Source organism: Salvelinus namaycush, chromosome 3 (assembly GCF_016432855.1).
Source record: "Salvelinus namaycush isolate Seneca chromosome 3, SaNama_1.0, whole genome shotgun sequence".
NCBI classification, from domain to species: Eukaryota; Metazoa; Chordata; class Actinopteri; order Salmoniformes; family Salmonidae; genus Salvelinus; species Salvelinus namaycush.
In genome coordinates, this window is record NC_052309.1 from 72,582,149 (window position 1) to 72,604,423 (window position 22,275).

Consider the following 22,275-nt stretch of genomic DNA (forward strand, 5'->3'; position numbering starts at 1 on the left):
CTCGTAAAACAACCACGTGGACCAAAAAAAAGTATCACTAGCTATTCTTCTCGTGGATTATTTTAAAATACAAGATTATATAATGATTAAAAAAAGTAACGTCCGTGTGTTACATTAACTCTGTGTCCGTGTTTATTTTCGGCGCAGCATTGATTAAAATATGCGTTTCTGTCACGTGATCATATGGGTGTGTTTACATAGCTGATGATGTAAACAGAAAAGACGCCTCATCCGGATAAGTCACATACCATAAAGGCAGACTATCTGTATTTATCTCGGCAATAGTGATTAATTTTGGTTTTCCTTGATATGTTTTAATTCATAGAAACAAGGAGCAATGGACTTCTACATCAATTTGAAGGTGAATTTCAGGGGGAATGCGAAGAATTTTCTCCTGTCAGGTTCGGAGACGAAGAGTTGGGAGTCAATGGAGGCCATGGTAAGCAAGGATAACGACGCTGGTGTTTTCATAGCAGCATTCATCTTGGCATACCTTTACGGTAGGCTGTTACTGAAACTAAAGCTATCAACCATCGATCGCCGGCCGCTTATTTGCTAAATGTTGTATACCTTGTATAAATGATTGATACCCTGTAGTTGAGAACATTGTTCTAGCTATGACAATCCAGTATTGAACAATTAGGGCCTAATGTTAGCTAGTAGTTACAGCAGCTAGCGATCTAAACGAACAGAATATCAGTATTACAACAATATCCCAGTCGCAACAACATAATATCGAGCAATGCTAAAATAAGAGGCGCTGCTATTTATAAAAGTGTATATATTACAATAGGCCTACATTTAGCTGAAGATACATTAGACATGAATTTGTTGCCTGCCCTGCAGAGGGCATCCACGTAGATGAGTATACATTTTTATTTCACCTTTATTTAACCAGGTAGGCCAGTTGAGGACAAGTTCTCATTTGCAACTGCGACCTGGCCAAGATAAAGCAAAGCAGTTCGACACATACAACAACACAGAGTTACACATGGAATAAACAAACATACAATCAATAATACAGTAGAAAAAGCGATATACAGTATGTACAAATGAGGTAGGATAAGAGAGGTAAGGCAATAAATAGGCCATGGTGGCGAAGTAATTACAATATAGCAATTTAACACTGGAATGGTAGAATCTGCAGAAGATGAATGTGCAAGTAGGGATACTGGGGTGCAAAGGAGCAAGATAAATAAATAAATACAGTATGGGGATGAGGTTGATTGGATGGGCTATTTACAGATGAGCTATGTACAGGTGCAGTGATCTGTGAGCTGCTCTGACAGCTGGTGCTTAAAGCTAGTGAGGGAGGTAAGAGTCTCCAGCTTTAGTGAATTTTGTTGTTGTTGCAGTTCGTTCCATATGACATGTGACATGTCAATGGTAACAACAACAGTAAGGAAGACCAGTGACATTCTTGATATGAGCGCTTGAAGCCGTGGCTGTCAAAATAGACTACAAGCAGAACCTATCTACTCATGGACAATCTTACTGACGTTTGTGGCTGCTTTGCGTGATGTATTGTTGTCTCTACCTTCTTGCCCTTTGTGCTATTGTCTGTGCCCAATAATGTTTGTACCCTGTTTTGTGCTGCTACCATGTTGTTATGTTGTATTGCTACCATGCTATGTTGTCATGTGTTGCTGCCATGCTATGTTGTTGTCTTAGGTCTCTCTTTATGTAGTGTTGTGTTGTCTTGTCTTGATGTGTGTTTTGTCCTATATTTTAAAATAAAGCAATTAAATAATCCCAGCCCCATTCCCGCAGGAGGCCTTTTGGTAGGCCATCATTGTAAATAATAATTTGTTCTTAACTGACTTGCCTAGTTAAATAAAGGTTTAAAAAAATTAAAATGAAATGCCCCATTATCATCTATTATTCAGTTGCATCATTTTGGGATTAATTCATATTTACCCAAGTGACACTTTATTGACAACAGTCAGGCTATTGAGATGGAGGGCTACACTGCATGCTACAGTTAATGTTGCTAGTTCTCTGTGGTTCTCATTTCCTTTTCATGAATACAATAACAGAACATATTACTTGCCTATGATAGCTTGGTTCATGTTAGTACTGTACTCTATTTGACGTCAGTATGTGGGGGGTATTGATTCGAGGGCGAGTCTGGCTTATGATACTTGAGGCTTCCGCCTCTCACTCCAGGGTTTGACAGCCCTGCCATATGATGTCAAAATAAACATTTGAGCCAAGCCACCTCATCTGATAACGTCCCCTTATGCCAAGATGGCATAAGGGGACGTTTCCAAAGCAAGCCACTTTCCAAAGCAAGCCAATAAAATATCTTGCAATGGGCTGAATTCTCTCTCTTCCCACAGTAAAATGGGAAATCTTAATGTCAGTGAGTGCAAGGTGAATGGTGGATGCCAGTTGTTGTTTTTCCTATAAGGTGAGCTTATGAGACTGTTTTCCTCTGACTCTCCTGGCAGCAGCAAGCTCAGACTCCATTGTCACCCCGCTGTCCAGTCACCAGTCACGGAGTTCATCTTCATTGAAATTGCCATTGTGTCTCCATGTTGCCATGGCATTGCCTTCAAGGAGACCAGTCTATTTTCCTTTCAGGCATCCTATGCTACATCATAGCCCTGCTTGTTCATTCAATTAGCAAATATGGGATACTACGGCATAGCATAAATATAACCGTGATAACATGATTGATTTTTGGCTCTCCTTGAAATGATCACTTTTATGTCATTTGGAGGCGCTTGTCCTTTGTCTGAGAAACAGCTTGCTAAATCATGTAATACACTGGTTGGTTTATAGATTGTGTCTTTTGTCTACAGGTGAAAAGGTCCTTTGGCCTGTGTAATCTACAAGTTACTTATTTTGATGAGGAGAATGAGGAGGTGAGTGAGAGCAAAGAGTTACAGCAATGTTAATTTGTTGGGAATGGTAATATAATGCTATTACAATGTTGTTGCAATACATTTCCGTTTTGTGTTTCAGGTATCCATAAACAGCCAAAGTGAGTAGTAAAGCACCAAACATAATATTGTGTTATGTTTTGTACCAAATATAATATTAGTTAGTTGTTCAATGTAAAATGTCCAATAATGATATTTCTCCTCTTCTAGTGGAGTATGAGGAGGCATTAAAGGTAGGTGGTAACTTAAATCTGACTCCTGTCCCTGCTTAGGCCTTATGATGACAAAAGGTTCAAGTGAAGTGGAACTGTTATCTGAAGCAGGATCCAAAATACGCCTTCAAGTAACAAAGCAATACATTAACCATCATTCCACTCTGTTGATTTCATCAGAGTGCATCCAGGCAAGGGAACCGGCTGCACATGAATGTGTATGAGACCAGGGGTCAGCCCACGCGCGTGCCGGCCAAGGCCAGTGGAGGGGAGCCCAAGAGAGGGTTCCGTCCCCCACAGCACTGCCCAACCCTGGTTCAAGTGGTGAGCCGGAAGGTCCAGGCTGCTGTCCCCGAACAGGGCATGGTAAGGACAGAGCTATAGATATGCACACTACTGTATACTTCCTACTTAATAGTGCTGAGGGATTATTAACCAACATTTTGGTTATGTTTCGGTTTTTAAACAACTAATTGACCGATGTTGGTTAAATTATAGGGACCGAGTGGTGCAGCGGTCCAAGGCACAGCCTCGCAGTGTTAGAGGCGTCACTACAGACCCAGGTTCGATCCCGGGCTGTATCACAACTGGCCGTGATCGTGAGTCCCATAGGGCGGCGCACAATTGGCCCAGTGTCGTCCGGGTTTGGCCGGGGTAGGCCGTCATTGTAATATAAGAATTTGTTCTTAACTGACTTGCCTAGTTAAATAAAGGTTAAAAAAAAAAGTTTTTATTTATTTGATTTCCATTTCATTCGTTTGCGCACTTCCATTTCGCTCAATGCGCACATCTCACAGTTTCTCTAGTGATACATTAGATCCAGCCTGAACTGTGTGCTGTAGAAGGGAGTTGAAGATTCCGAATGGCCCATATTCTACATAGTTTAGCGCATACAATGTGGTAATTAACTACAATGACCATAATCCATTGCTTGAGGTGATATAGAGAGCAACTGTTGCTTTGTGAGGTACCTCTACCAGAAAATACACGATCTGAGTGGTAGTTGCTATTTAGCAGTCATAAAAGTATGCCTTATTTACTTTCAAGAACTACATTTTTAGATTTTGTCAGACTGCATAGGCAGCAGCTCTATAGAGAAGAGATGACTTGAAATGAAATAATAAAGTAATCAAATAAAACAAATGTAATATACACAACAACTGAAATATTTTATTAAAGTTCGGTGAATAAATGATGGTTGATAAGCAGTAATGGGCAGTCACTACCTTCATGGGATTTTTATTAATTGCTTTAGTCTGTGTTACAGCATTCAACCCACATAATGCATAGTGTATTTAATGTTGTTTTTATAATCGAATCGACCTCGAAGTACTAATTGCTCAGCACTATTACTTTATATAGCTAATTCTTTCAAATTGAATGAGCTTTTGTGTCATTAGGTATTCATTTAATACAGGTAAAGACCAAACTAAGTCATTGCATGTCCTAAAATAAATATGGCTTAATTGTCTGATTTCTCACCGATGTGTTTCTACTTTGGTTTCCAAGGTGATCATGAAAGAACTAAAGGGGACCAAAGAGGAAGATAAGACACCTCCAGCATGGTTTACATCTTACATGGAGAAGGTGAGGAGATGACTTGGAAATTACTGTGGTTTTATCTTCAATGAATGTACTATTTAGAATCATACCACTTAACCTTGACATTTATATGGTTGTATGTGTATATTTTATAGATGAAATTAAGCTAACCAGTAACCCAAACTCTTGTCATCCAGTTCAAAGACCAAGTAGTGAGGGAGGCAGTGGAGAAGATCTGTAGGGAGTTCTCGGGCCAGTGCTGCATCCACAAGCCCATTGGAGCTGAGGCCCAGATCCCTGAGGTGACCTCCTCCACCCTGCCTGGGGGTCCTAGTTCCACCCCTGCCTGCAGCAGCTGCCGGGGCCAGACCGCTGGGGGAGGATACCAGTGCAGGTGAGGAGGAGAAGAGAGGTGGCTCAGAGAGAGACTAGGGAGGACATTGACAAATGTGAATTAGTTAAAATGTGAGTAAAGGTAAATAAACACCAATGTAATCAGATATTTCTTACATGTTTTTGTAAATAGCCTACTCCCACTTACTTTTCATTTAGTGCCTCCAACATACATTGTGTTGCTCCAAAACAAACAAATTCCTTCGATCAGTTGTCGTTTCCATTTCTTCAGTATGCGAAACCTAAGAAGATCAGTTTAAAATAATCAGAAGGCCCTTTGTTTGGTGTGCTGCTCCCTGAATGTCTGGTTTCTTTTTCCCAGTGTGTGTACGTCCTGCACACTGTGTGAGCCCTGCAGCTTCTCCCATGACCCCAGCCACAACCTGGTGAGAGCCAGAACACCCCTCTCCATCCCTGAGCACGGCTCACCAGCCCCAGACCACAGCAGGTAAGACCAGGGTTGGAAAATATTACATATTGTAACAGTTACATATATTCCGTTTTTGGAACCTCATTTAATGCTTATGGGGTGCCAATGTTAATTAATTCTTGTTTTTGGGGCTGCTATGGTTTGATATGAGAAATTACTCTCCATTTTGGGGGTTGTTTTGTATTTGTAATTTTCAATCCTACAATGATCATTGTCATCAGAAAGTTGTCAGAACTGTATCTGTCCTATGATGGCCAATCAGAAACCCTTGCATTCATTCTCCCCTTCCCTACCTCGTCCCCAGGTTCTACCGGCGAGGGGACCGGAGCTTCCGTAAGGCGGAGAAGCAGCGTCTGAAGGCTGAGAAGCGTCAGCTGAAGGCGGAGGTAAAGGAGATCAGGAAGCAGCTGAAGATGGAAAGGAGGGGCCTGCAGTGGAGTGCCGCCGGAGACGGGAGCTCCTCCCCCGTCCTGCTCCAACCCAGGGCCACCCAGGCCAACAGCCCGGAGTACGTCTTAAAGGGACAGTTCACCAAAATTAGATGAAAGTAGATACGGCTTAGTATTCAGTGTATCTTGAGCTCAAATCAGTGAGAGGCACAGGTCTTGTCTCTAGTTAGACTGCTGTCAAAAGGAGGGAAAGGACAAAGAGAGTTGTGCTTTGGAGAGAGATGTTCTGTGGTTTAATAGTGTATTTTGGCGCTTTGTCCCCCAGGCGTCCCAAGCGGCCCTGCCCTCTGGTGGTGCCAGCCATGACGGCCCTGTTCCTGGATGAGAACCTGCCTGATGGGACTCGTCTTCGCCCGGGCACCAAGTTCATCAAGTACTGGAAGATGAGAAACACTGGCAGCGTGAGCTGGAGCACTGAAACCAAGGTACTATTATGGGATGAGGATGCACCTGGGATATGCACATTATCTGAGGTTACCATTGACAGCCACAGTAATCTTAGCAGAAAGAAAGGACACGACGATGAGAGCTAGACTGTCAATGTTATACCTTTCCCCCCCCCCCTCGCTCTCTCTACCCCCATCTCCTTCTTAGCTGAAGTTCATGTGGGGGAATCTGGGGGTGGCGTCGGGCGACCGCTGGCGTGAGGTGGCTGTGCCTTTCCTGCAGCCAGGTCAGGTGGGCGTGGTAAGTGTGGCACTATGCGCCCCGGCCCTGGAAGGCTCATACACCTCCCATTGGCGTCTGGCACACGGTGGGGAGCAGTTTGGCCCTCGCGTCTGGTGCAGCATTGTGGTGGACCCCCTGGCGCCTGCAGCCGTGATGGCAGATGGCGTGCTGGTGTCGCCCTGCGTCACCCCACAGGCAAGTCCACCCACCCGCTTGACTTTGGTTCTCAGTGGCCAATCCCAAACTGCTATACAATGCTGTAGTTCTCTGGAAAAGATGGTAGTAATCTCAGTTAAGTATGTATTCTGTCTGGGTAACATATATTTTGATCTGCTGGTGCTCTACAGGGGAAGAACCCCCTCTCCACAGATAAGGGTGGGAAGTCTTGTGCTGTAGCCTCTAGGGATCAAGCACTCATGTCAGTGGACCAAGACGAACGAGAATACTACATTCCCTCTGTGGACTTGCTCACAGCCCAGGACTTACTCTCCTTTGAGCTGCTGGACATCAACATTGTTCAGGAACTAGAGAGCGTGCCCAACAACACCCCGGCAGGTAAGCCTTCCATTGCTATTCACATGCTAAATCTGCAGGGTGTTCCTAATCAGTTGACTGCACTTAGGGTCTCTCCGTCTCCTTTTCTGAATTTCTCTCTCATTCTCTCTGTTTCTTCCACACAGATATGACCCCGTGCATATCCCCATTGCCCCATGACGGTCCCCTGCAGGAGAAGCCCACCCTGCGGTTGATCCAGGAGGAAGCAGAGGCCCATCAGGCCCAGGGAGTCACAAGCATCCAGCCGTCTCAGGGCCTGGGGCCAGGGGCGGAGGGGGGCCGGGTTCCAGCCCAGGAGGAGGGAGAGGAGGATATGAGCGGGACTCAGTTTGTGTGTGAGACGGTGATGCGCTCGCTCACACTGGAGGAGGCCCCAGACCATACACCCCTGCATGGGAACTGCCCCGTCAAAGGTGAGTTTTTATTAATTAGTTCCATATGAAGCCTATGTTAATACCAGGACCATAACATTGTGTAACCAAAATTCCTTTCCCTGATCTTCACAGTGGTCCGCCCAGCAGCCCAAGGTGGCTCCGCCTCCTCTTCTCTTAAAGGGAAAGGTGTTGAGAAGCGTTTGGAGGTGAGGTCCGAGAAAACCCGGGACATATCCCCCGTGGCCCCAACCCTAGCACCACCCCAGCTGGCTATACCAGAGCTGATGATGCCAGGTGATTGGCCCAACTTATCCACCTGTTTTCAATGAGTTGATTGGTTGATAAATACCACTTGAGCTCAAATCTGGGCCCTGTTGTCAGGTAAAAAACAACAATTAAATAGTTTGACCGTTTGCAGATGAGGGACTGGAGTCAGACATCGAGAGCATCTGCATGGACGCCAGAGAGGACAAAGACAAGGGCGAAGATAAAGGAGAGTTGACAGAGGGGAACAGGGGCGCCCGCAGCCGTTCCTCCTCGGCCTCATCCGAGGATTACATCATCATCCTCCCTGACTGCTTCGACACCAGCCGCCCCCTGGGAGAGTCCATGTACAGCTCCGCCCTCTCCCAGCCTGGCGACGCCCCCGACACGCCCACAGACCCCGACCGCCAGGGCCGTACCACTCCCGAGGGGGAGCAAGATGAAGCAGAAGAGACAGTTTCAGGCTCCAGCAGCGCCAACGATATGCTGTGCACCTCCCAGACGTTGGACGCAGTGCCCCTAACCCCTGTGGTGGTGGCACCCCCTCGGCTCAACTCAGCTCTTACACCCAGGTGAGAAACCATGGGCCAGCTGTGCTTGGAAATAGGTTTACAGTGCTATTACACATTTTGACAGTGCTAAATTGCTGAGATGTTCCAAAATGTAGACATATATTGTTGGTGTTGTCTTCAGCCTAGACAGCAATGATCAGACCGAGGCAGCAGCAGAGTCCCTGGACAGGACTGAGGTCTACCAGCAGGGAGAGTCAGAGGATGGTAAGGAACACACACGGTCACATACTGAACAGTAGTTCTAGCAACTAAAGGAAACAGTGTTTTTGCTCGTCTCATGAAGGCAGTTGGGCCTAACTGACGACAATGCCCTAACAGTAATAATGTTTTCTGCTTGCTGCAGTGCCTTTTTGCTGTCTGATCATTCAGCGGTAATATCGAAGTACAATATGTCTGCTTGGTTCTAACAAACACAAGTACTAAGCACTAGATCAATGGCTATGGAGTAGAGGTCTGCTTCTTGTCAAAGAGCACCTTCTATACACTCCCCTCTTGAGCTCTACAACTTATCCATATGAGCATACCGGTATATCCTTTTCCCAGAACATAACCAACCAGTCATCTCTGTGGTTGTGTCTGAAAGGTTCCAAGCAGCCAGACAGCCAACCAGACAGCCCATCTGCTTCTGGTGACTCAGAAGACAACTCCGAAGACCCTAGGTGGGACCCTGATGTGCAACTCAGTCAGTTCAGATGCTAATATTTTCTGAGATGTCTTGTTAAAGAGATTGTTAAAGTGGAACGTCAATTTAATGATGTTAGTGTTGGCTGACCAGAAACAAAATGGTGTCAGTAAGACTCACTCCCTGGCCCTCTCTGTCGGTCTTGTTCCTTCTAGGCACCCAGGCATCACTGGAGGCCTGGTAAAAGGAGCCCTGTCTGTCGCAGCATCCGCCTACAAGGCTCTGTTCACTGGGCAGCCTGGCCCAGTGCAGGTTAGTCCTCCATTCACTTCCTACAGTGCTGTTAATGATGGCATTCAAGGTCATCCTTTTTGCAATCTCAGAAGATTGCTCTATCATATTAACATGGTGGTTGAGACATCGAACTGGAATGCCACCATTGTAAGGCTACTTTAGCATGTCATTAGTGACTATCAGAGTCAAGTTAGTATCTAGGAGGTGTATTTTAAACAGTATGCTGTCCTTCCTGCAGCCCCCAGTGGATGGAGCCACCCAGGACACCATGATGGGGGTGCTGGTGGAGATGGGCTTTGGTGACCGGCCGCTCAACCAGCGGCTGCTGAAGAAACACAACTACAACCTGCTGGACGTGGTCAATGAACTGGTCCAGATGACCGACAATGACTGGTACTCCACCCGCTACTGAGGAGAGAGGGAGGAGGAGGAGCTGGGGTGTCGTCATGGGTGTAACCTCTGCCGCCTTGACCTCTTGTCTCTTCTTCCTCTCTTTTAGATTTGGCCCAAGTATGACAGGAGGTATCCTGATTATGACCTAAAGAGACATTCCCATGGACTTTGGGATATTTAGACTATCAAATAGCTACAGTATGTATGTAGATTCATTTAACATGGCCGTTTCTGGCTGTTAGCTTTTGTATAGGAAAGGGGGAGACTGAAGGGGGGTGGATGAGGTGGGCTACTCTTTCCAGGAGAACACCTTCATTGCTGTGGTAACAAATGGCAAACATATCACAAGTTGCTATCGCCGAGCCATTCCTGTTAAACAGTATACTCACCCTTGAAGTCATAGATTGGAATACAGGCTGAATATGCAGCCATAGACCAGGTATATTCAACAAGAGTTACAGTATGTGTAAGTTTAGCTGAAGGGGTGTTGGGTGTAATATTTATCACAGAGCCAGAACCATATAGGTCTTACGATATGATAAGCTGTGGCAATAGTCAACATTGTATGACGTTAATCACCTTCATAGAGTGTTTGAATAGTGGACACGTCAGGTCCTCGTTCCAAGCGTGAATGACTGTCAGTGTTGGAGAATGCTATGCTTCTTTCAGATCACAGCAATTAAACACACACACACACACCCACATGCTTAAACCTTTCTCAGCTTAACTGTTCAAAGTATCAGCGTACTGTAGACATATGATGTGTCTTATTGATTTGAAGATAATCATTCCCCTACTTTCTGTGATGTCGTGCCATGGCTGACAACATGCTATGGATATTTGTGCGTAATGGTGTACACATTAAGTATTTTTGAAATGAGGACCATTACATTGATGCAGTCCATTTAATTCCATTTTGAGAGGGTTATTTAATCACCATTCTTAACTAGGAGTATATTTGGGTTTCAAAATAATCATGTAAATATAATATACAAATGTTTTTTTGTTGCACATGGAAGACATAAATATTGATGCAAACCCAAAAGACTAGCTGCTCAAGAAGTGAAGGACGTAATCATTTTTAAGATCCTGTTGAAGGGATTTTATTTATCAAGAAATGAATGAACCTCCTTTACAAAATGTCTTCAATCTGCTCTATATTGTCCTGAGGGAGGGGGGTTCTTTTCAGAACCATACAGGGGGCCTGGTGATCATGATATATCAAAAGCATTGACTCGTTCCACTTGGTATCATTCTTTAAACTTGGTATCATTTTTTCCACTTGGTATCATTCTTTAAAAAAAATGTACGTCAAGTTCTTTCAAAAGTTGAAAACTGAAATCAAGCAGTATGTAACAAGTTTGAAATGCTTTTATTATTTTCCAATATGGAAATGCTAACGTGTTTCAGGTAATCCTAGGAGGTCATCTTTGATGTTTTGTTTTAGAGTTGATTGCTTGAGGGCTGTTTTGGAAATGTAAAGGAAGATTTGCCTGTGTTCTTCTGGTTGAAGCTTTCTCACGTCATTGTGCTTGAATTTCCACTGTTCTAATATGTTTATTTGAAGAAAAGATACTGGAAAGGTTTGCTTAAGTCTTGTACACTAAGGAAAACTTGACAGGGTTGTGAGCATTGTGAAAAATAATTAACACTTAGTGGCCAGTCATAATGTAGCAAATGGATATTGGTAAAAATCATTAGTACAAAAACCCTTTGAATCAACCCTATTTTGGTATAGTGTAGTCTTAATGGTTCTTAGGGTTTGTCTTACCAAAGGATGTGTCTGCTAAATGACTAAAATGTACAGTCCTACCAGGTGATGGTATCTGATTTATTGCCACTTATGAGTCAACTTTTAGGGTGTCAAGGAGAAACGGAATTCAAGGACAATAAGGATTGTGGTCTTTTGAATTAAAATTTAAAGTAAGCTTTTCCCATAGTGGAAAACTATATGTCATAAATTATGGCAGGTTAATGGAGGTCAGAAACAGTGCGATTCATAGATTTCTCCATACGTGTAATTGAAACATTCATACCTTCCATATATGGGCAGGATATTTTCATAGAGGGTGAAGAATGAGAACTCCAAAAAGTTTTTGGGGAGGGATAATGTGCAGTTTGTCTGAACTCTTTCTGTGTTGCACTTAAAAGACTTGCCTGGAACCCTGACGTTGAATTGCATTGAATTCTAGGTCGGGCAGAATTTAGCATTTGAATCAGGAAAAGTTTATACTCACGACCTCTACAAGCCAGAATGTTGAATAAAATGATATTTTAATGTACTTTACCGGCATGCACACATGATAAAAATACATGCATTACTTGCCGAGCTCGTGCACGTGTTTACATGGTTTTGCGCACGCTTCCGGTGATAGGAATCTTAATGTAATTCTACTTTTCTGTGGATATTGTCTCACATTCCTTCCACCAAAAGGACCAACCACACAGACAACCGGTTAAAGCACGTAAAAACAATTTTATTCAACATTCTGGCTTGTAGAGATTCAAACGCTCATTTCTGCCTACCTAGAATTCAATGCAATTCAATGTTGGGTTTCCAGGCAATTAAAAGACATAGGCTACCTGTGATGTACAAATATCTGTCTCTAATAAAAGTCACTACACTTAGATGTCACTTCTTTTTTGAATAAGGCTAAATAAAAAATATTTGAAATGCTCACATACACAAAAACAACCAGGAATCAATGTATTTATTTGACTTTGTTTAAAAAAAACATTGAGTAGGCAACCTATTAAAGATGCACTATGCAGAAATTGTTTCGCCATTTTCTGGTTGCTAACATTTGCCTAATTTCAGTTTGTGACTAAACGAGCAAGTGCAGTGCAAAACAATAATTGTACCATCTAAACCACTTAAATATTTTCCATAACCAAAAATATTGTATTTTCAGCTGTTTGAAGCTGGTGTACAAAACAAAGTAAAACACTCAAAAATAAAACAATCACGGGAAGCATAAAAATAGAACACAAATACCGCTTCTTATATTTCTTTCAATGAAAATTACAGATCTAGAACTCACCTTTCTATGTGAATTTGGTCGGGTTCCCCAAAAAGCTACATATAGACGCTTTAATTCTTTCCTGTGGGTGGCAGCAAAATTACGCAGCGTCTTCCTCATCTGGATAGGAAATGCGCCACTGCTCAGTGAGTATGTGACCAACATAAAAAAAATATTAGACAATTTTCACGACTGCTGTGAGGCATATGGTGTGGAGTTAGATTACAGATAATCTTGATGACGGCACCGTATTTATAAATCGTAACACCCCATAAACAAGGCAAGTAAACACAGTGCAACAAGTTGTTTTCTTCAGGGGTGGCAGAGAAACGAAACTCATCACAAGACTTGTATGCGGTGTGTTGTAAATGCGTAGTCAAATTTCTGTTTAGATTAAAACTAACGTTCGCCATCGGTTATTTGCTAAATTGTAGAATTAATTCACATAAGATGTTGTCTGATGTATGGACAAAGCCGACTTCGATCTAATTGGTTCGGTGTCTGCGAAGATAATGAAACATTGTATAATTGTATGCATTTAAGATCATCTCCATTGTGAAATCCACCAAGACAGCAAAGCACATACATACACAGAATATAATCCTTTGTCGTCACAAATATCAATAGTAAATTATCATTATATTGATGTGAAGCAACTAACATTACAGGTAACTTCCAAAATAAAGGAAACACTTGCGTAAAAGAGGGATACAAAGTATATTGAAAGCAGATGCTTCCACACAGGTATGGTTCCTGAGTTAATTGAGCAATTAACATCCCATCATGCTTAGGGTCATATAAACAATCCCCAGTTGCCTATTATTTTGGCTAGAAGAAGAGAGCTCAGTGACTTTGAAAGAGGGGTCTCAAAGGAGTGCATGCTTAACTATACTTGTTGGGACCAGAAGTCCCCACAAGAATTGTAAACAAACAAAAATTCGACCAACTGTGGACTATTTGCAGGTCACCACAAATAAAAAGCGTATTTCTAGGGGGGGTTGAGGTTAGGTTTGGGGTTAAGGAGTTAGGGAAAATAAGATTGGGGTTAGGGAAAATAGGATTTTGAAGGGGAGTCAAATGTGTCCCCACAGGTGTGTGTGTGTCAGTAACCAAATCTCAACACAATTGAACACTTATGGGAGATTCTGGAACAGCGCCTGATACAGCGTTTTCCACCACCATCAACAGAACACCAAATTATGAAATTTCTCGTGGAAGAATGGTGTCACATCCCTCCAGTAGAGTTCCAGACACTTGTAGAATCTATGCCACGGTCCCTTTAAGCTGTTTTGGTGATTGGTAGTGGCCCAACGCCCTATTAAGACACCTGATATTGGCGTTTCCATTATTTTGGCAGTTACCTGTATATATGACTGTCTCTTTAGCAGGCATGGGAGCTGGTTTCAGTCAACCCAGTGAGAATGATGAGCAGGCCATCGTACCCCAGCAGGACAGAAGGAAGACCTCTAACAGGAGACACTCTGAGGAAACACTGGCCTGCCCAACCTGCCAGGGCACGGGCCGCATCCCACGAGGTCAGGAGAGCAAATTGGTGGCAGTGATCCCCTGCTCCGATCAGAGGCTGAAACCACGACACACGTAAGACCATGTTGAGATTTATAGCAACAATTGTTTTATTTCCCACATGCATCATTTAGAAGGTCTTTTAGGTCTATGGTGTGTCGAGATGTTCAGTGTGTGTGGAAAGTATTATTGCTTTCTGTGAGTGGGCATCTGTATCTAGGTGTTTTTGTGTATACTGCATGAAAACGCTTGTGGTATGTTAATGAGGTATGTTAAAATGGCCAATGCAATGTAGCCATTTTTTCCAAAATAATTTCTGGGTAACAATGAATTAACTTACTGTAATAGATTTCCATTAATAAGCTTTTTAGCTAACTTTCTCTAGCAACGTGGTCGTATGCCACGTTCACATGCTAGTCGGAACTCCCGACTTGCTGATTCCTTGAACGCAGCACGTGTATAACAACCTGTTAGCAAGTTGTACATTTCAGAGTTTTCTAGTTCCGACTAGCAGTTGAATGCAGCATGACTGGAGAGGAAAACTAGCTGTTATTTGCAGAGGTTTGGAGCTTTTTGTTATTGGTCTACTAACCGCATGGTGATGTCACCATGGAAATCTAAAACTCCCGTCCATGCAAACCTGCTGATTAGAAGATCCTGTGTAGATTGCATTTTCAACCAGCAAAAAAAAGCACACTTTTACAGTGTTAATTTCATCAGCTGTTGTACAATGTGATATTAAACACAGAAAAAAAACATATTGACTGCGCTGGGCCTTATATCAATACTCAACTTGTACATTTCATGTCCCCCTACAGGAAGTTGTATGTCACTGTGTCAGTGACGCTGTGCCTGCTGGTCAGCTCGCTGGTCCTCTTCTTCTTGTTTCCTCGCAGTGTCATCCTCTCACCTGTGGCTGTCAAGTCTGTCTATGTTTACTTCACCCCGACCACTGTCCAAATGAACATCACGGTGAGACATCATTGGACTTATTCATTCATATACCACACAGTTGGTTTCTATCTGGGCTATGCCATAAAAGTATTGGCCTCTTGTCTCTTCCTCTGCATCACTGGAGTGTTTTTGGAGATGAATGTAATAATCGCCTTGTCTCTCTCCCATCACAGAACATCCTGAATATTACCAATGACAACTTTTTTACAGTTCAGGCCTATAACTTGACAGTGCAGGCTCTTTTTGATAAAACGGTTGTGGGCAAGGCTGATATGGAAAATGTCACCACTGTCAAACCACTCACGGACAAAACGGTGAGCACCTCCCCTCATTACCAACTGCTATACTGCAGAGATTTTAGCTTCTGTAAGCCTCTAAATATTGTTACTTGACTCACTAACGCTCTTCCTTATTTCCCCTGACAGTTTGCCTTTGAGATTCCTGTCACGCTAGTGGAGGAGGGTCTGAAGTAAGTACAAGTATAACCTTGGTTAAATTATGTCTGGTGCTGAATCTTCCATCGAGTCAGTAGTGAGACATAAAGCTGCTTTTGTGGCTGTTTGGTTATACAAAGTGCCATGGTAACACACTTACAATATAGTGACGCAGTCCTTTTAATTTAGTTGTGCTGTAAAGTTAAGCTTATTTTGATTGTGGCATGTTGTCATGTGAAAGTAATGTAACTCATTCGCTGTAAATGTGATAATTTATTTTGTGTGCTCTACGGACAGTTATTCTCTGCCATTTTCTCGGCTAGTTGTTTTGAATAATGTATAAAGACAAAGCAAAACTGGAAATGTGTTTTGTATTTAGAGAAAGTCTGAGGCATGACTGTCAAATGTTTGAGCAGATAAAGTATTTGTCTTACAAAAGTACATAAGCATACATAAACTAGCATAACCTGCTTAGCTGGGAGCACTGGCATGCGGAATTCATCTCCATTTCCTCCATGTGTTGCAGGCTAATTGTCACTAGAAATTCCTATTCACAAAATGAAAGGGCCTCTGGACTGAAAGAAGTCAAAAGCATTCCCACTGGGCACACCATGTCATTTCAATGTGGATACTTGGTTAAAATTTGGTTAACATGTTGATCAATGAGATTACAACCTATATTCACCCACTCAAAAAGACAGCCAAAAGTTAGATGAATTTCCAATGTGTTATCACTATGCTTTCAACCATCTTAAAGCACAACCAATGGAAAAACAATCAGATTTTTGGTTGCCGTTGTCACCCCAAATGTCTCACTGTACTTTAAACCATTTTAAAAGTTCAAATGGGAATGCAATGTCATATTTTGTTTATTTATAAAACAGATTGTTTTCACTGCACTTCTTTTAAAAGCAGAACCAAATGGCCTAGATTGCAGTTGAGATTACATTAAAATATGGTATATTTTATGGTATATGGTGTAACTGACATTCTGCACAGATTACAGAAATTGTGAAGATCTCCACAGACCTGTGAGGACCTATGCGTGCTTTTTGAACATGCAGACTTATATATGGTTACATAAGAAATGTATAGTTACTGTATCCTCAATGTGGCCTTGGATATGTTACTCATTTTAGAGTTGAATGTTACATTCGCTTGTAAGATAACCTTAACTTTAAGCAATTTACTGTATTACAAAAGTAATATTGAATTGTTTGGTTGACAATGCAACCAAATATCAACATTTTAAAGGAGAGGTATGGGTAACTGCCAAAATAAATGAAACGCCAACCTAAAGTGTCTTAATAGGGTGATGGGCCAGAACAGCTTCAATGCACCTTGGCATAGATTCTACAAGTGTCTGAAACTCTACTGGAGGGATGTGACACCATAATTTGGTGTGTTGATGTTGGAAAACGCAGTCTTGGGTGTGCTCCAGAATCTCCCATAAGTGTTTTAATTGGGTTGAGATCTGCTTACTGATACGGCCATCGCATATGGTTCACCTCGTTTTCATGCTCATCAAACCATGCAGTGACCACTCGTGCCCTGTGGATGGGGGACTTGTCATCCTACTGGGCATAGATGGCCATGGTAGTCAAAATAGTGGCCTGCCAAGCAGGTGCTTCCACCTATGTGGTGCTTCCACCTACTTTTAATCCCTCGTTTACACACGTGTTTCCATTATTTTGGCAGTTACCTGGATCTACTGCTGGGCTAGTTCCATCTGAGCTTAGTCCAATAGAGTACCACAGTATGAGTCCCAATACCCTAGCAGTTACACAAGGAAATGGTTCCAATCATTTTCCACCATTCATTTTTCCCATAGGAGATTTTAGAAACATTTAAAATAAGGGCTGTGTTTCGTATAGGCTTACCCTGGCATGATCTTTTTGATAACCGTGTAGTCTCTAGGACTAGGTGACATATCAATATATTCGCCTGTATTTACCCCTAAAAAATGAAATGCTAATGTGGCTATCATAGAGAACTACAAATGCCATGGTGATCTGGATGAGACTGCCAAATTGAGGCAAAGGTAAGAATCTCTGGATTAACTATCTAAATGTAGTAATTAATATATTGGCTACATTTTGAAACCTGAATTCTTTTAACCCTCTTGTGCAAGTTTTAAATTGACACTACCTGTTAGCAAAGGTGTCAGCTAGAGATGACGCGCAGGAGCTTGCAGGGATTTGTAGTTTTGCATGATGTCTACTTTGATGCTAATTAGCGTTTTCGAATCTGAGTAAATAGAGGCGACTATATTGATTAAAGTCACCTTGTCCAAGAGATTTACATGGTTACAAAATGTCACGCCAGGGTAAGCCTGCACGAGAAACAGCCCTTATTTTAAGTGTTTCTAAAAAATTCCCTGTTTTTTTTCCACCATTCATAGGTATTATGACACCTCAACTGTGGTGCTCTAGACTTTAACTTTTCTATTTTTAGTTAGGTTGGAGACAGCATCCAACCTAGCATTTTGTTAACTTGTCGACAAGTTAATAGGCTATTGTATTTCAAAAGTGATATTGAATTGTGTTCGGTTGGTTTCAAATTTTAAATGTTTGACGATTTTAATCTTCTGCTTGGATAGTTCCATCTGTGCCACTGACTGCCACTGAAGACTGGTTTTAATTCCAGTTGGTCTACAAATTAACTATTTTATATGTTGTATTCATGAAGCCATCGCAACCAAAAATCTAAATGAAAGAATGTGATTAAATTCAACTTTAAATGCACTTTAAATAAAGAATAGGACTAAATCAAATCAAATGTTTTGGTTAAGATAGAGCTGTGAATCCAACACAAATTATACATTTGGAATTAAAGCCAGACTAAGTATGATCACATTTTAATTTACTCTGTTAAACCTACCTTTTGGAATGACTTCGATAGCAACAGTGAATTTATTTAGTTTTAAAGTGGAGATCTTTAAATAATAATTGTGACGATAGCACATTGGTAATAGTCAATGACAAATCTCATAGCTAAGCTGGGCTGGGCTTGGTTAAAACCCTGGATGGGAGACTCAAGGGTAGCTGTAGATGGATGAATTCTTCAGTAGGAGGTCCTGCCCAGCCTATTGTTTTTTTTCTGATAGTGGATATAAAGTTGGACTTCTGACGTTGTTTTAAACGTACAAATTCAACATCTTATACAATGTCTCAAATGTGGTTATCATGATAACATACATAATCCTGTGGTTGAAATGTCACCCTCAAAACAACAGTTGATGACTTTTTTTCAAATCAATGTATTTTCCACAGATTCCACGTCACAATACTTTGTCAAATTACATTGAAACAGCGCTAATTCAACGAGTTTGTGCCCAGTGGGTTGTTTTTGAAATAATATCTTTCATAAGGAAATCCTGAAGGTATTCATTATTTTCTTCTATTTATTTTTCCCAGCAATTACTGCAAGAAATCTACGATCAAGATCCACACGTTATTTGTCAATCTTCAGTGAGTATGTGCCCAGTCAGTCAGTATGGGTAAAACGCCCCCCAAATTAGCCATTTAGATTATAATGCATATATTCAATAATGAACCAGAATCATGTTGAATCTGTGTTCAGTGGGAAAAATGTAATACCATAATTCATGACTAAATGTTTTGATGATAAACCGACAACTTCACCCACCTAGTAAACCAAGAGCACCAGAGACTAACCTATTTATTTCTTCTCGGTGGTTAAAATCTGAGGAAGGGCTGTATTGCTTGTTAACTTGGCCCAGTTTTTACAGTGATGGCTCAAGGGAGAGTTTATTTCATGGCTATGGTTAGGAAACGTTGATAGCTGGCTGACCTAAATCTGGTACAATTACATAAATTATCATTAGATTTGATAAATAATAGATGAAAAATGGTATAATCTGTAACCATTCTCCTCCCTCAGGATGTCAATGACTGTTTACTACCTGGCCCACTTTGAGCAGCTTTCCCTGGACACGTTTGAATACATCGACTGTGGGTCTAACACCACAACACCCCACCTCATCAACCCTACACCCTGAGACCAAGGGCTCCATGAGTGGCGGGATGACTGAGGAGTAGGCCATGAGGTGAACTGTGGAGAACTGTGTGGTCAAAAGCCATTGTTGTTTTTTCTTGAAAAATGCAAATGTCCCTCAAGTTATCGGGAAGAAAGAAACCACAAAAATGTGGAGCTTGAAATTAAAATTAAAGCTCTGAAATGTTCTGTCTTTTTTATGCACCTCTGTAGCACTTGCTTTATAAGTAGGGTCATTGCTGTGGTTGGAGGGTCTGCGCTGTGAAAATAACTTTTTTGCCACTATATCCTACTGAAACCTACTTTGTTTTGTCTTCAAAGAAACTGAAAGACTTGAGTGGACTACAAATTTGCACACATTTGAAGGAGTAATTTAGCTGTTTATATATTTGCATAATTTCTTATAAAACAGATTGTTGGTGCACTTCTACAAACAAGTAAATTACTTTTATGTGTTTTAATTTGTTAAAGTAGGTAAAACCACTTAGTATTCTTACATTTATGCATACAACTATATAGCATTGATCACATAATGACTGTGGTAGAGACCATTTAGAACTTTTCTATGGAATAACATGGGAATTACAGTTCTGTCTTTGATTTGTACACTAATGGGATTGACTACTGATCACACATTTGTATGTTGAACCATAATCTCTAATTGTATGCTAATTCTAACAGCTATAACAAGATCTGGATATTAATTCACCTATGGTTTTTATGTGTCACTGAAATGAGATTATTAGTGAGGGGGAAAATGGTTGTTAGGAATCCACATGGACTAGTAGTGTTACCACGGATTGTTTTGGAATGTGGAAGCTAACTAATTTACTCCCTTGTTCTTGCACTACAGCGTAATCATGGCAATGTTGCCTGTGCCCTGTTCAAATACTCAAATCAAATGTATTTATATAGCCCTTCTTACATCAGCTGATATCTCAAAGTGCTGTACAGAAACCCAGCCTAAAACCCCAAACAGCAAGCAATGCAGGTGTAGAAGCACGGGGGCTAGGAAAAACTCCCTAGAAAGGCCAGAACCTAGGAAGAAACCTAGAGAGGAACCAGGGGTGGCCAGTCCTCTTCTGGCTGTGTCGGGTGGGGATTATAACATGGTATTATGAACATGGCCAAGATGTTCAAATGTTCATAAATGACCTACATGGTCAAATAATAAAAATCACAGTTGTCGAGGGTGCAGCAAGTCAGCACCTCAGGAGTAAATGTCAGTTGGCTTTTCATAGCCGATCATTGAGAGTATATCTACCGCTCCTGCTGTCTCTAGAGAGTTGAAAACAGCAGGTCTGGGACAAGTAGCACGTCCGGTGAACAGGTCAGGGTTCCATAGCCGCAGGCAGAACAGTTGAAACTGGAGCAGCAGCACGGCCAGGTGGACTGGGGACAGCAAGGAGACATCATGCCAGGTAGTCCTGAGGCATGGTCCTAGGGCTCAGGTCCTCCGAGAGAGAGAAAGAGAGAATTAGAGAGAGCATACTTAAATTCACACAGGACACTGGATAAGACAGGAGAAGTACTCCAGATATAACAGACTGACCCTAGCCCCCCGACACACAAACTACTGCAGCATAAATACTGGAGGCTGAGACAGGAGGGGTCAGGAGACACTGTGGCCCCATCCGATGATACCCCCGGACAGGGCCAAACAGGAAGGATATAACCCCACCCACTTTGCCAAAGCACAGCCCCCACACCACTAGAGGGATATCTTCAACCACCAACTTACCATCCTGAGACAAGGCCAAGTATAGCCCACAAAGATCTCCGCCACGGCACAACCCAAGGGGAGGACGCCAACCCAGACAGGAAGATCACGTCAGTGACTCAACCCACTCAAGTGACGCACCCCTCCTAGGGACGGCATGAAAGAGCACCAGTAAGCCAGTGACTCAGCCCCTGTAATAGGGTTAGAGGCAGAGAATCCCAGTGGAGAGAGGGGAACCGGCCAGGCAGACACAGCAAGGGCGGTTCGTTGCTCCAGAGCCTTTCCGTTCACCTTCACACTCCTGGGCCAGACTACACTCAATCATATGACCCACTGAAGAGATGAGTCTTCAGTAAAGACTGAAAGGTTGAGACCGAGTCTGCGTCTCTCACATGGGTAGGCAGACCATTCCATAAAAATGGAGCTCTATAGGAGAAAGCCCTGCCTCCAGCTGTTTGCTTAGAAATTCTAGGGACAATTAGGAGGCCTGCGTCTTGTGACCGTAGCGTACGTGTAGGTATGTACGGCAGGACCAAATCGGAAAGATAGGTAGGAGCAAGCCCATGTAATGCTTTGTAGGTTAGCAGTAAAACCTTGAAATCAGCCCTTGCCTTAACAGGAAGCCAGTGTAGGGAGGCTAGCACTGGAGTAATATGATCACATTTTTTGGTTCTAGTCAGGATTCTAGCAGCCGTATTTAGCACTAACTGAAGTTTATTTAGTGCTTTATCCGGGTAGCTGGAAAGTAGAGCATTGCAGTAGTCTAACCTAGAAGTAACAAAAGCATGGATTAATATTTCTGCATCATTTTTGGACAGAAAGTTTCTGATTTTTGCAATGTTACGTAGATGGAAAAAAGCTGTCTTTGAAACAGTCTTGATATGTTCGTCAAAAGAGAGATCAGGGTCCAGAGTAACGCCGAGGTCCTTCACAGTTTTATTTGAGACGACTT

At 42.2% G+C, this 22,275-nt stretch overlaps 2 protein-coding genes across 7 annotated transcripts; both read left to right on the top strand.

Moving 5' to 3' along the window:
- Window positions 1-214: 214 nt before the first annotated feature.
- Window positions 215-12,349, top strand: LOC120037329 (next to BRCA1 gene 1 protein-like). 4 transcript variants are annotated; one of them, XR_005474805.1, is made up of 19 exons: window positions 215-439; window positions 2,805-2,867; window positions 2,968-2,986; window positions 3,096-3,118; window positions 3,278-3,463; window positions 4,607-4,684; window positions 4,837-5,033; window positions 5,355-5,480; window positions 5,767-5,970; window positions 6,177-6,336; window positions 6,506-6,775; window positions 6,928-7,135; window positions 7,261-7,548; window positions 7,642-7,803; window positions 7,928-8,345; window positions 8,467-8,549; window positions 8,929-9,027; window positions 9,183-9,279; window positions 9,500-9,614. XR_005474805.1 is itself a non-coding variant. In XM_038983488.1 (19 exons), the coding sequence occupies exons 1-19, from the start codon at window positions 338-340 to the stop codon at window positions 9,671-9,673; spliced, it is 2,934 nt and encodes a 977-aa protein (XP_038839416.1). In that variant the 5' UTR covers window positions 215-337; the 3' UTR covers window positions 9,674-12,349. The 4 variants fall into 4 exon arrangements, 2 of the variants coding, with proteins under 2 accessions (XP_038839416.1, XP_038839425.1); XM_038983488.1 differs by having other exon boundaries at window positions 8,929-9,004; window positions 9,500-12,349; XR_005474806.1 differs by lacking the exon at window positions 8,929-9,027.
- Window positions 12,350-12,439: 90 nt separating this feature from the next.
- LOC120037458 (transmembrane protein 106B-like) lies at window positions 12,440-20,311 on the top strand. Of its 3 annotated transcripts, none has more exons than XM_038983517.1 (7): window positions 12,440-12,820; window positions 14,060-14,273; window positions 15,017-15,170; window positions 15,326-15,466; window positions 15,578-15,621; window positions 19,003-19,056; window positions 19,490-20,311. In XM_038983517.1, the coding sequence occupies exons 1-7, from the start codon at window positions 12,670-12,672 to the stop codon at window positions 19,605-19,607; spliced, it is 876 nt and encodes a 291-aa protein (XP_038839445.1). In that variant the 5' UTR covers window positions 12,440-12,669; the 3' UTR covers window positions 19,608-20,311. The 3 variants fall into 3 exon arrangements, with proteins under 3 accessions (XP_038839445.1, XP_038839446.1, XP_038839447.1); XM_038983518.1 differs by having other exon boundaries at window positions 14,063-14,273; XM_038983519.1 differs by having other exon boundaries at window positions 12,441-12,954; window positions 14,063-14,273.
- Window positions 20,312-22,275: the final 1,964 nt, after the last annotated feature.

Bases quoted from the DNA above. Each gene is read 5' to 3' on its own strand.
- LOC120037329 (XM_038983488.1), top strand. From the start codon at position 338: ATGGACTTCTACATCAATTTGAAGGTGAATTTCAGGGGGAATGCGAAG. The intron at 7,804-7,927 runs GTGATTGGCCCA...GACCGTTTGCAG, and splicing joins ACCAGAGCTGATGATGCCAG to ATGAGGGACTGGAGTCAGAC. The intron at 9,005-9,182 runs GTGGGACCCTGA...TGTTCCTTCTAG, and splicing joins GACAACTCCGAAGACCCTAG to GCACCCAGGCATCACTGGAG.
- LOC120037458 (XM_038983517.1), top strand. From the start codon at position 12,670: ATGAAAATTACAGATCTAGAACTCACCTTTCTATGTGAATTTGGTCGG. The intron at 14,274-15,016 runs GTAAGACCATGT...GTCCCCCTACAG, and splicing joins AGGCTGAAACCACGACACAC to GAAGTTGTATGTCACTGTGT. The intron at 19,057-19,489 runs GTGAGTATGTGC...CTCCTCCCTCAG, and splicing joins ACGTTATTTGTCAATCTTCA to GATGTCAATGACTGTTTACT.